At 36.8% G+C, this 13796-nt stretch overlaps 1 protein-coding gene across 3 annotated transcripts in view; it reads left to right on the top strand.

Moving 5' to 3' along the window:
• AIMP1 (aminoacyl tRNA synthetase complex interacting multifunctional protein 1) overlaps window positions 1-13796 on the top strand; it is a 47793-nt gene that overhangs the window by 17182 nt on the left and 16815 nt on the right. For all 3 annotated transcript variants that reach the window (XM_049885587.1, XM_049885590.1, XM_049885589.1), the window contains 3 exons: window positions 2169-2282; window positions 4763-4927; window positions 13086-13300. In XM_049885587.1, coding sequence (XP_049741544.1) covers window positions 2169-2282; window positions 4763-4927; window positions 13086-13300 — 494 coding nt within the window. The remainder of the gene's footprint in view (window positions 1-2168; window positions 2283-4762; window positions 4928-13085; window positions 13301-13796) is intronic.

Below are 13796 nucleotides of genomic sequence, written 5' to 3'. Positions count from 1 at the left end.
TCTGACAAGGGTTTAATATCCAGAGTATACAAAGAACTCTTAGAACTCAACAACAAAAAGGCAAAAAATTAAAAGCTAGGTAAAGGACTTGAATAGAAATTTCACCAAAAAAGATATACAAGTAACCAATAAGCGCATGAGAAGGTGCTCAATGTCATTAGTCATTAAAACCAAAAAAAAACCCATTATTGTCTACTCAATTCTGACTCATAGCAACCCTGTAGAACAGAGTAGAGCCACCCCATAGGGTTTCCAAGGAGTGGCTAGTGAATTCATACTGCCAACTTTTGGTTAGCAGCTGAGCTCTTAACCACCGTGTCACCAGGGCTCTCATTAGTCATTAGGAAAATGCAAATCAAATCTGCAGTGAGATACCTAGCACTTTACACCCACTAGGATGGCTGTTACCAGAAAAATAGAAAATAAGTGTTGGCAAGCATGTTGAGAAATTAGAACCGTCATCCATTGGTGATGAGATTGTAAAATGGTGCAGTTGATGTGGAAGATAGTTTGGTGGTTTCTGAAAGAGTTAAACATAGAATTATCATATGACCCAGCAATTCCACTTCTAAGTATGTACTCAATAGACTTGAAAGCAGATAATCAAACAGATACTTGTAATCCAATATTCTCTGTAATACTATTCACAGTTCCTTAAAGTTGGAAACCACCCAGGGATCCATCAACAAATGAATTGATAAACAAAACGTGTTATATACATGCAATGGAATATTATTCAGCCATAAAAAGAAATGAAGCTCTGAAACATTCTACAGCATAGATGAACTGTGAAAACATTGTTGAGTGAAATAAATCAGAAACAAAAATTATTGTATGATCCTACTTATATAGAATATCTAGAATAGTCATATGCATAGAGACAGACGTTTATTACTGGTTACCAGGGATATGAGGGGAAATGGGAAGTTATCACCGAAAAAGTACTGAATGTCTGTTACCAAAAAAAACAAACTCATTGCTATAGAGTTGATTCCAGCTCATAGTGACCCTATAGGACAGAGTAGAAGTGCCCCATAAGGTTTCCAAAGAGCAGCTGGTGGATTTGGACTGCCTACCTTTTGATAAGCAGCCAAACTCTTAACCACTGGGCTGCCAGGTTTCTGAATGTGTTAAGGGGCATGTAAAAGGTTTTGGAATGGAAAGCGATCATTGCATAACATAACCAAAACCAAACCCATTGCCATCGAGTCGATTCTGTCTCATAGTGTCCCTAGATAGTGAATGTAATTAATATCACTGAATTGCACCTATAAAAGTGGTCAAAAAGAAAATGTTTTGTTATACATATTCTACCACAATAAAAAAGAAAACTGTTCTACAGATGTTCAAAATCCCACCTAGGGAGCAATACCAACCTCACTTTGAATCATTGTTACTCTGATATATTTTTGTAAATCCAGTTGTTCACCCTTAGCACACATTCTATCTAGAGCAAGTATTTGAAGTTATTTCACTCATTGAATCTGTTACTAACTCAACATTTGAGACATTAGGAATAAGAGATTATCCCACTTCTTCTAAAAAGAAATGACTGACCAAAAAAAAAAAAAATGAGAATACTTCTTTGCTATTTGATGTCATTAGGTCTCAAACTTTTTTTTTTTTTGGTAATTTAACATAATTATTCTTTTTTATAGTTTATTTCACTTTCGTGCCAGGTTCTTAAGGTATTTACCATTGCCTTTTATTATAGCTACAATAATGAAAAGGTGCCAGTTTAATTTTAGTAAGCATCTTTATAAAGTTCAGAGCCCTGGTGATGCAGTAATTAAGAGCGTAACTGCTAATGAAAAGATCAGTAGTTCGAATCTACCAGCCACTCCTTGGAAACCCTATGGGGCGGTTCTCCTCTGTCCTGTAGGTTCGCTATAAGTCAGAATCAGCTCAGCGGCCACGGGTCTTTTTGGTTTTATTGAAGTTCAGAAAATGATGCATGAAACAAAACCTCTTCTGATGTATTATCATTTCACTGATACTCTCCTTTGCTTTTTCTTTCTTTTTTAAACATTATGCTGTTATAAAAAAAATTAAAGGAACTGGCTAAACATTTGATTACTAGTGTTTCCCTGCTGGCTGTGTTCTTTTCAAGCAGTATTCATAAGAAACTAAAAAACGCAACTATATTTAACTGGATTTGTTGGCCCTAGTTTTACAGACCACTTTGAGAGAGGAGAAGAAACTTCGAGTTGAAAATGCTAAACTGAAGAAAGAAATTGAAGAACTGAAACAAGAGCTAATCCAGGCTGAAATTCTAAATGGAGGTGATTAAAAATTATTCATTGTTAGGATTTTAATAATTGTATCACTTATCGAAAGTTTATTAAGTTAGGTATTATACCTAGTTTCTTATTTTTTCCTCAGAGTAATCCTGCTGTGGGTTCCTCCTCCTTGACAAAAGAGAGACTTAGAAAAGGCCAGTAACATTTCCTGAGGTCACACAAAATGGGGTCATGCTGGAGTTCAAAAACCTATGCTTTTTAATATTTGTGCTGTACTTGAGCTTAATTATCATTGTTCTTTTGAAAGGTTAACCACAGTAATATTAACATTTACTAAAGCTTACTGTATTCCAGGTACTGTGCCAGTTGCTTTCTATGTATTTATTTTATCCTCAGCAACATACGTCTATTAATATCCTTGTTTTATGACTGAGGAAACTAAAACTTAGAGATATAATTTACCCAAAGTCATAGAAGTTTTAAGTTATCCAAGTAAGCAGATAATTATCATTTCAGCTAATTTATTGATAATAGTTCTGTAACAGTATCAAAGTACTACATGGAAAGATGTTTGATTGTGATGTAGAAAATCCTTCCTAGGTAGGCTAAGGAGGCCCAAGTATAGGACAAGCCTCTCTTACTACTTCCTTTGACCATCATTCTGTTGTTGAATTATTTTGAATGTCATAGTATGAACTCTATTCTTAGTTAGCCAAATAAAAATAAAAGAAATACCAATATTAGAATATTATTTGATAGTAGAAAAATTGGAGTCTAGTTGATGCTTTCCGAGACTAGGAGATTTAGAATACAGATATAGAATTAAACAAACAGTTAAAATACAGTATAAAACTCTTTGCACCTCTCCTAATTCTAAAAGATTGTCTCTGTAAATATTAAACTTTTAAACTCTAATTTTATTCATTAGATGCCAAAACAAATCAATAGTTTGAATTAAAATGGCCAATTCTGTCTAATGGTGAACCATAAAATAGAGGTAGATAGAATTTCACATTATTATAAGAAGCAAATTAGAACTTTGAGAATGCCTGGCCTCCAGGGAACTTAAAGAAGACTTCACAAAAATGTTCCAAATATTGGCCACAATCTAAGCAGCATCAAAATCCCTCATGAGGGATGTGTTTTTCCATGTTCGCTAGGCTATGAGAATGTTTTTTATATTTTAAGACATCGTTGAAGGAATGTCCATTGCTTCTTTAAAAAGTTATTTTTTGAAATAGGATAACGGACAAGTAATGCTCTCTCTTCTTTAATTCTAATATACAAAAATAAAAAACTAAACGCATTGCCTTTAAGTCAGTTCCAACTCACAGCAACAGTATATGTTACAGAACTGCTCCATAGGGTTTTCTTAGCTGTAATCTTTACAGAAGCCTCTCGCCAGGCCTTCTGTGGCATGGCTGGGTGGGTTTTAACCACCAACCTTTAGATTACTAGTCAAGCGCAAACCATTTGCAACGTCCAGGGATCTAATTCTGATAAAGAAATTACTAATACAAAAACCTACCACCTGTCTCTCAGTCTGTTGCTCTGTAGTGGCTTGCATGTTGCTATGATGCTGGAAGAAAGCTATGCCACCAGTATATCAAATACCAGTAGGGCTACCCATGGTGGATAGGTTCCAGCAGAGCGTCCAAACTAAGACAGACTAGGAAGAAAGGCCCAGCAATTTACTTCTGAAAATTAGCCAATGAAAACTTTATGGATCACAACAGAACATTGTTCGACTAGCTCATTTTGGGTGTATCATTGGGAGGTATCAGTTGCTGTACGAAGACATCATGTTTGGTGAGGTGGAGGGACAGTGAGGATGAGGGGTTGTCACAGTGATGGACAGGCACAGTGATGGACACAAACATGCCAGCTATCATGAGACTGATGCAGGACGGGACGGCATTTTGTTCTGTTGTATATAATGTATATAAGGTTGCCATAAATTGAAATCATCTCGACCTAATCTACCTAATATAAAAATGCCTTCACAGTTGATTATTCGATATAAAAGAAAACCTGATAGAAAAACATCCTATGTTGCAAAACCATGAGAGTGTAGTTTCCGGATAGGGACTGCCCAGGTGAAAATACTTATCTCCCCACTCACTGTTTGATGGACCAACTTCTTAACCTTTGTATAGCTTGGATTTATCATCTGTAAAATGGGGGCATGAATAGAACCTACCCCTTAGAATAATGATGAGGATTAGATGAATTAATTCATTATGAAGCATTATTGTTAATCTGAAATTTCTCAGTTTAAATCGACTTGACTGCAACTAATGACAACGATATCAGGGATTAGTGATTAAATGGGAATCATGCATTCGTTGTTACCTCAGTAATGGTCAAAATACATGTAATATCATGGCAGCCTTTCTGCAGTGTCAGATAATAGAGACTTGATATATGCAGTGAGTTTTTCTTTTCAAAAGGGTTCATATGTCTGATTTACTTGTCTGTACTTTTATTTGTTGGTTTAATATAAATGATATTTTATTTTTCAGTAAAACAAATACCAGTCCCATCTGGTACTCAGCTGCAGGCTAATTCTACATGTTCTGAAAATATGATACAGTCTGCACCAATAACAAGCATGTCTTCTGGTGCCAAAGAACAGATAAACAGAGGAGGAGGAGAAGAAAAGGCAAAAGAGAAAACTGAGAAGAAAGGTATTTTAACTTTTAAGTGTAGTTGACTCTTGTCTGGGTTTGTCAGATAGTGTCAACATTTTGGATTATAATTAAGGTATCAAAAAGAAAGCTCAAACTTTTATGAGTACTTTATCCCCCAAATATATTGAGAGTCCTCCACTTTTGAGCTAGTTGTATTCCTAAAGCTTTTTATTTGGAACTTCATGGCATACATTTCATTATTATGAATGATGGTCTTTTGGCTAGGCTTGTCCACTAAAGACCACTTAACCCACATACAAACTATGTAGTTGAATACCTACTTTATGTCAGGCACTATACTAAGGGCTTTTTGTATTTAATCTTCATACATACCTTCTCTGAGGGTAGGTGTTTGTCCCTATTTTACCAATAAGGAACCTGAGTCTTAATGAGTTGTAGGAACTTGTCCAAGATAGCTCCTTAGTAAGTAGTAGAGCCAGGGTTCAAATCTAGGTCAGACTTAAACTCTAGAACTCTTGTAATTAAATACTATAAAAAAAAAAAAAAAATACCAAACCCAGTACCTTCAAGTTCATTCTGACTCATAGCGACCCTATAGGACAGAGTAGAACTGCCCCATAGAGTTTCCAGGGAGAGCCTGGCAGATTCGAACTACCAACCCTTTCGTTAGCAGCCGTAGTACTAAACCACTATGGTACCAGGGTTTCCTAAACACTATAAAAAAAAAAAACCTTTTAATCACTGTAGTTACACTTTATGGGGGAAGTTTTAAGTTGGATTAGCAGGAGCACATCTATCGTAGTGATGTCAGGAACGGCTCCTTCAGATTTCCTACTAGCTGGATTGTGGACCCAGAATTTTCTTGAGTGGCTTATGGGAAAGAGTCCTCAGCAGGATAAAACGGAAAGGTGTTATAGCTGAATGTAGAAACGGAGGGCGGTGGTGAGGACACTAAGAATCATCCTGATTGTTCTCATCTAATCTTTTATCCGGTAGCCTCAGGGATTGACAGTGCTAGGGAGTTAAGATAAGGCAAGAGTCTGAGGCTGGAAGAGAAGGAGAACAAGAGATTTTTTTAATCTTTTTTAGTATCACCAGGACAAAGCAGTTTCTGAATGATCATTCTTAGGGTATTTGTAGGTAGAATGGATGACCTATACCTCATGATTCTAACATCGAGTTACACAAATTTTATTGAGTTTTGCTAATCTAACTATACCAAAAAAAAAAAAAAACCCATCACCATCAAGTCAATTCTGACTCATAACGACCATATAGGACAGAGTAGAACTGCCCCATAGGGTTTCCAAGGAGCAGCTGATGGATTCAAACTGCTGACTTTTTGGTTGGCAGCTGTAGCTCGCCATAGCTCTTAACCACGGCAGCATCAGGGCTGCAATGTGACTGTACATCACAGCTTTTCCCTGAGCATATGGAACTGGAGTACCCTCTGCCTATGTACTGCTTAAATCTGCCACAGACTGTATACGTTAGGAGATAACTTCTTTCAAGTCCGTCTCAGTGCTTACGCTCTGGAAAACAATCCAATTTTGACAAAAATACTACATTGTTCTCAGAGGCCTCTAGTTGCGATTTTTCATATAATCTACAGTTTAGTTAATTTCTGTATTTATATCCTAATAAGACAAACCAAACAAAATATTACATTAATGTGTAAAGAATTACCTGGTTATGAAAAGAAATATTAGCAAATGCACTTGAGGTCCATAATCTTTGTCTTACAGATATTCTTGAATCATATAGGTTTGTTGACAAATCGTTAATAAGTTTCAGTGGTAAACAGGAAATCTTAACTCTCAATGCATGCTGAATTTGAACTTTCATTCATTAAATGTTTTATTGTTCTCTAGGTGCTGGATAAGGTGTCTGGGTGCCACAAACAGTTAGCTCTCGGCTAAAAACCAAAGAGTGGGCAGTTCAGTTTCACCCACTGGCACTGTAGAAGAAAGACCTGACAGTCTATTTCCATAAGATTGTTGTTGTTAAGTGCCATTGAGTCTATTTTCAATGCATAGCAACCCCATGTGACAGAGTAGAACTGCTCCATAAGGTTTCCTAGACTGCAGTCTTTATGGAAGCAAATCTCCAGGTCTTTCTTCCACGGAGCTGCTTTGTGGGTTCGAACCACCAGCCTTTCTGTTAGCAGCCGAGCACTTAACCACTGCATCACCAGGGCTCCTTTCCGTAAGATTACAGCCATTGAAATCACAGTGAAGCACAGTTCTACTCTGAAACGAGGTTGTCATGAGTCGGAATCGTCTTGATGGCAACAGGTTTTTTTTTTTTGGTTAATTTGTTTTATGTGCTAGGTCCTGAGGATTCAACTCCCATATACAAATTTTAAATAAGACGTAAATCATAATGACTCAGAGTATGGTAAATAGGTTGTATCCCTATATCTCACAGTTTGTGTGTGTTCAGAAATTTGATGCAGCTCTAGTTAAATGCCCTGGGCTCAAGGTCTCTCACAAGGCTGAAGTCCAAGTGTTAGCCGGGACAGCAGTCATCTCAAAGCATCACTGGGGAGAATTCTTCATCTAAGCTGGCTTCCGTGGCTGTTGGCCAGGCATTTGCTGGCAGTTGACTAGAGACACTAGTTTTTTTGTCACATAGGCCTCTCCATAGAGCTACTGATAACATGGTAGCTTGCTTCCCCCTGAAAGAGGGCTCCAAAAGAGAAAGCAAAACGAGAATAATGGAGATAGAAGTCAGAATCTTTTTGTAACCTAATCTTGGAAGTGACATCCCATCACTTGGCCTTATCCTTTTGAAGAGATTCGCTAGGTACAGCCCACACACACTCGAGGAGAGAGGGCTATGGCTACCAGGAGGTGGTGACTGTTGAGGACCATGTTTAATGCCACAAATATTATTTAAAAATTGTATAATTGGGATCAATTTTAAATGAACTGTTTTATTTTATGACATTATAGGTAATTTTTTCAGTTTAAATGTGAAGGAACTGGAGGTAGAAATGAATATCAAAATAAGAGTTTTTAAGATTTGTTAAAGTCCTTACTTGGATGTTACAGGAAACAGCATAATTCTCCATATTACAATAGAGAAGTCATTTTTGGGTTTTCATAGGTAGGACAGTTGTAGAATTTCATAGTAAGAGATTAAGTGGAGAAAGTTTAATATTTTACAAGTTCTTAGATGGCCTATAATGGGGCTGAATTAAGCTACAGGGCTAATTGAAAAAGTTGTGCTTGCTTTTTTTTTTTTAATTGATGTTTTAACTGGAAGTATAGTTAGTTATCACAATTTCTAAATGAAAAGCAAATATATTTAAATAGAGGAAACCTTGGTTGGTCCTTCTGCCTAAAATGTCAACTCTTTTACCCTACTGAGTCAGTATTCACACATTTTTTTTAGGACCTAGCTTCTGTGTTCCAATATCATAGTGCTCCTAATTTTATTCTAGTCATCATATCTTTGTATTTTGGTTTAATATGGCGATTTATGTGGTAAATTCTGGTCTTAAACCAAGAGGGTCCAAACTGAAGTAGGTATAATTTTAAAATCCACCACCTTTGTCATGTCTCCTGCATAAATTGCTTCAGACTGAAGAAACTTAGGAATCTCTGACTCAAGCCCACCTCCCAGTATTTTAAACTTCAGAAATCATTATCCAATGTTCAGCAAAATACTACATCATTTTCAGAGGCTTCAAGCTGGAAATTTTCATATAATCTTCTTTCAGCAAACATTTGAATTATATTTATGCCAGATCTTGTGTTAGGCATTGAGGAACAATTTGAAACCAATTCTTTCCTTAGAAAAGCTGAAAAGAAAAAATAGACAGGCATGTCACTAACTCTAATACAAAGCTGTGATGTCTAGAATAAAATTAGGAGCAACATGATATTGGAACATAGAAGCTAGATCCTAGAAAATGTATGAATGCTGACGAGGTAGACAGGGTAAGAGTGTGGGCATTCTAGGGACCAACATAAGTAAAAACATAGAAAATAGAGGTTAGGTGCAAGGATCCATACATAGTTTGGTATGAATGAACTTTGCTGTATATTTGGGAGGTGGTGTCCAAGAAGGCAAGGGTAGAAACTTAACCTAGGACCAGATTGTGAAGACAGGAAAAGGACATTCTAGACAAAGCAGAATGTCTGAACTAAGCACAGGGGTGTTAAGGTTTCAGGAACCCATAAGAGCTGAAATTTAGAAAAGAGTATCACCGTCTACTTAGGCAACCACACTAGAAATCTTGCAGTCATTCTTAACCTGCTTTCCTCCCTCAATGTTCACATCTACTTGGCCACTGTATCCTATAATTCCTATCATGAGAACATATCTAGAGCCCAGCGCTGCTCTGCCATTTCATGAGGTGCTGTCTTAGTTCAAGTTCTCATGATCTTTCATCTGAATTAATGTTACAGCCTCATCTTTCCAATTTATCCTTTAACTTGCTAAAGCCACTTTTTTTAATCATAAATTGGTCTCGCTTTTTACCTTAGCCATGAATCTGTTTCCCACTTCTTACTAACTGCATTTCCTCATATATGCCCCAAAAGTGGTTTTATAATTCTTTTTGCATACCTGTCATAAGACTTAAACACATTTAAAATTTGGGGGAAAATATAAAATGGTTGAGGCATTTGTGATCTAACCTAAGCCAATTTGGCAGCTAGCACTTGTCAGTTCCTTCTGGTATAAATATCAGTAAGCTCTGTCAGTTAGAAGTAGGTGGAGGCTGCACATCCTCTCCCACACAGCTTCACACTAAGTTTTATGGTTACAATGAAAGCAAATCAGACTAAATTCTCCCACTTTATAAATATTTATTAAGTAGACACAGTCACACAGCCTGTTCTTGTAAATTTGGTGAAGCTCGTATTTTCTGTTCTGAAAGGAGAAAGCACTTTCATTCTGACTACTAGGATTAGTCAGCCTTCAAGTCAGATGAGGCAACAAGGTCCTCCTTCAAGTGTGTGTTTTGGGGGCAGGGGGGAGGAAGCACATAAGACCAAGATGGATCTCTAGGTCTAGAACAGCTCTCAAATGGAATTTTTTGTTATGATACTGATGTTTTCTATCTGCGTTATCTAATACTGTTAGCCCATAGCCTCTGTGGCTGTTGAGCATTTGAAACGTGGCTAGTGTCACTAAAGAATGAACTTTTGACTTAGTTTTAATCATTTTAATTTAAATAGCCGCATGTAATTAAAACCAAAAACCCACTGCCATCGGCTGAGACTCATAGTGACCCTATAGGACAGAGTGGAATTGCCCCATAGAGTTTCCAAGAAGTGCCTGGCAGATTCGAACTGCTGACCCTTTGGCTAGCAGCCGTAACACTTAACCATTACACTTAACCATTACGTGTAATTAGTGGTTGCCTAATTGGACAGCTCAGGTGTGGAGGACGGTTTCATAGGTGTTTGGCGGCTAGGATTGCCATATGCTAAAATTCTGTTTATGCGTGGACCGTGGCGTTCATACTGTCTTTCTATACCACCACATATCTTGAGCATCATTCATTTTGCCAGTAAAGCATTATTTCTAAAATTCCTTATGGCAATTAACAAAGCTCTTTATGTAGATTTTAACATTTGTGTTTACCTCTGGAATATAGATTCTTGATTACCTAAAACAAACCAAACCCATTGCCATCGAGTCCATTCTGACTCAGAACAACCCTGTAGGACAGAGTAGAATGCCCTATAGGGTTTCCAAGGAGTAGGTGGTAGATTTGAACGGCTGACCTTTTATTTAGCATCCAGTCTCTTAACCACTACACCTCTGGGGCTCCAGATTCTTGATTAAGGTGTTTCAAATGCCTAAGGAATAGATTAAAGTTGAGGTACAGATATATTGTTTGTACTGTAATAGTTTAAAGTAAATGTATAGTTTGTTACTCAAAGATTACTCCTATTAAGTTTTTACTGTGTTTTCTTATAGTAATCTTATGTATAGTTTATATATAAGAAATTATATATATGTGTGTGTATGTATACGTATTTCTGTGTCATTTGAATTTTTGCACATGAAAAGAATTTTGCTAATTTGTTAGATAGAAAATGGCATCTTTTTTTTATTTACTACTGAGATTAAACCTTGTCCCATATTTTAAACTAACTGTACCTACTCTTTTGTAAACAACATTTCTATAAATTGTGAATGTCTGTTACACAGACTCCTCCTTTCCTGCTTCATGCAAAATTATTCTCTGTGCTTCTATATTTCTTTGTGTATGTAATGGTTACCACATATTCATTATATACATGTCTATCTTCCTTAAAAGGGAGTTTGACTGCCTTGACAGTGTGGGCCACTCATCCTTTTTATTTTCAATGCCTTCGCACTCAGTGGGAGTCCTGGTAGTGCAGTGGTTGAGAACTTGGCTGCTAACCAAAAGTTCAAATCCACCAGCTACTCTTTGGAAACTCAGTGGGGCAGTTCTACTCCATCCTTTAAGGCTGCTAAGAGTTAGAATCGACTCAATGCCAATGTGTAGCACTCAGTACATATTTGTTCAAATATTAAACAAAGATACAGATGAAAAGGAATGTTTCCAAGCTACAGTAGCTTATCTCTGCCCTACAGATTGGTAAATTGGTTTAAAAAATTTTGGTAAAAAATGTTTTTGTTTTGAGTCTAAGTTCTTTTCTTCCAGAGAAGTCAAATGTAAACTTAGGACTGTGAACCCTCTTTGCTTTCTGCTCTGTGACAGGAGGCATTTTGACTGAGTGGCTAAAGTAATCATGTTAATAAGAGTTACAGAACACAAAGAGAAACCTGTAGGTCAACGTCTACTGCAGCACTTTTCATGGTAGCCAAAATGTGGAAACATTTGAAGTGTCCATCAGCAGATAAATGGATGAACAAAGTGTGGTGTGTGCATACAATGGAATATTACTTATCCATAAAGAGAAATGAAGTCCTGATTCCACAACAGTGATGATCCTTAAAAGCATTATGCTGAACGAAATAAGTCGCAGAAGGACAAATACTGTGTGATCACATTTATATGAAATAAGCAAATATATAGAAACCAAAAAATATTAGTGATTACCAGGGTGTGGGGAGGGAGAGGAAAAGGGGAGGTCTTTGCTTAGGGAGCATTATGTTTATGTGAATGGTGGTAGAATAATTTGGTGAAAGATAACAGTAGTGGTTGCACTACTTGAAGAATATAATCAGTGTCATTGAATTGTAAATGTGAAAGTTGTTGTACTGGTAAATGTTTTGATGTGTATATTTTCACCACAATTAAAAAAAGTTACATTGTCAGCATATAAATAAAAATAGGATTATTAAAAATAAAGTAAAATATTCTCCCCTCAAATAGTTGCTGTGGACAGACCTACGGTCCTACAAATGAATTGCTTCAGGGAAATACTAAGAAATAGATAAATTTACTGTGTACATATTTGTGTATATAACTGATAAGGGAAACATTTAATCAGTAGAATTGTACTTCACTGTAGTTCATTCCTTCAGTTGCCTAGTGATAATGGTGTTCTTTCTAAATCAAGGATTCTTCACCCTCTGAAGAATCACAGTAAAAGATTTTAAAGGATGTTTCAGACAAATGTTTTCTATAAAGGGCCATATTGTAGATATGTTAGAGTTTACTAGCCATCAGTTCTCTGTTACAACTACTCAACTCTGCCATAGTGTGAAAGCAGTCATAGACAGTATGTAAACAAAGAGCATGGTTGAGTGTTAGAATAAAACTTTAATTACAAAAGCTGACAATAGGCTGCATTTGGCCCATGAGTCATAATTTGTCAGCCTGTGTTCTGTGTCTTTAGCTAGAGGTATAGACAGTTATTCAACAGAGAAATAGTTAAAATAGGGCTCAAGATGTTATGACTTGAATAATACTTTCTTTGTTACTATTATTTAAGTGAAGGTTGGAGGTAAACTTTTTTTTTTAGCTCGTAAATATGGATACCATCGTTTTTTTGTAGTGTGGTTGTTAGTTGCCCTTCAGTTGATTCCGATTCATGGTGACCCTGTGTGTGCGGAGTAGAACTGCTTCGTAGGGTTTTCAAGGCAGTGACATTTTGGAAGCAGATTACCAGGCCTATCTTTTGAAGTGCTTCTGTGTGGTTTGAACTGCCAGCCTTTCACTTAGCAGTCCAGCACATAACCATTTGCTCAACCCATACTGTTGCTTTATTATGTTTACCTATACATAAATATTTTTTAGGAGAGAAGAAAGAGAAAAAACAACAGCAGTCAGTAGCAGGAAGTGCTGACTCTAAGCCAATAGACGTTTCCCGTCTAGATCTTCGAATTGGTTGTATCATGACTGCCAAAAAACATCCTGATGCAGATTCTTTGTATGTAGAAGAAGTAGATGTTGGAGAAACAGCCCCAAGAACAGTTGTCAGTGGCCTGGTGAATCATGTTCCTCTAGAACAGGTAATGTGTACACCTACAAAAAGGTGAACTTGCAAAAGTGTATGATATATATTTACAACAACAACAAAAAGGATTAGCTGTTGAGGCTGCTTATGTATAACCAAAAACCTCATGGGATTTGGTTCCTTAGTTTGGAGGTTTAGGGTCATGATTTCTTGGAACATCCCAGTTAATTGGCCTAGTAACTTGTTTAGTGCTTCTCTTCTTACTTTCTAGTTTGTTTTGTAGTGCCTGGGGTCTTAGAAATTTGCAAGCAGCCATCCAAGGCATGACAATTGGTCTCTATTTGCCTGGAGCAACAGGGGAAGGAGAGCCAGGAATGGGAGGAAGATGTGGAATTTGTGGCTAATTGCCTCCTTTGCCATGAGATGAGAACTGGATAGTGCCCAGCTACCATTACTGAAAAAAAATTTTTTTTTTAATATCAAAAGGTTTATTTGAGCCATTAATCTTTATGCATACAGGTATGCCTCTCCAGTACAGAAGGAAAACAGGA

The sequence above is a fragment of the Elephas maximus genome, chromosome 5 (genome assembly GCF_024166365.1).
Source record: "Elephas maximus indicus isolate mEleMax1 chromosome 5, mEleMax1 primary haplotype, whole genome shotgun sequence".
Lineage (NCBI taxonomy): Eukaryota > Metazoa > Chordata > Mammalia > Proboscidea > Elephantidae > Elephas > Elephas maximus.
This window is presented reverse-complemented; position numbering and strand designations above follow the sequence as displayed.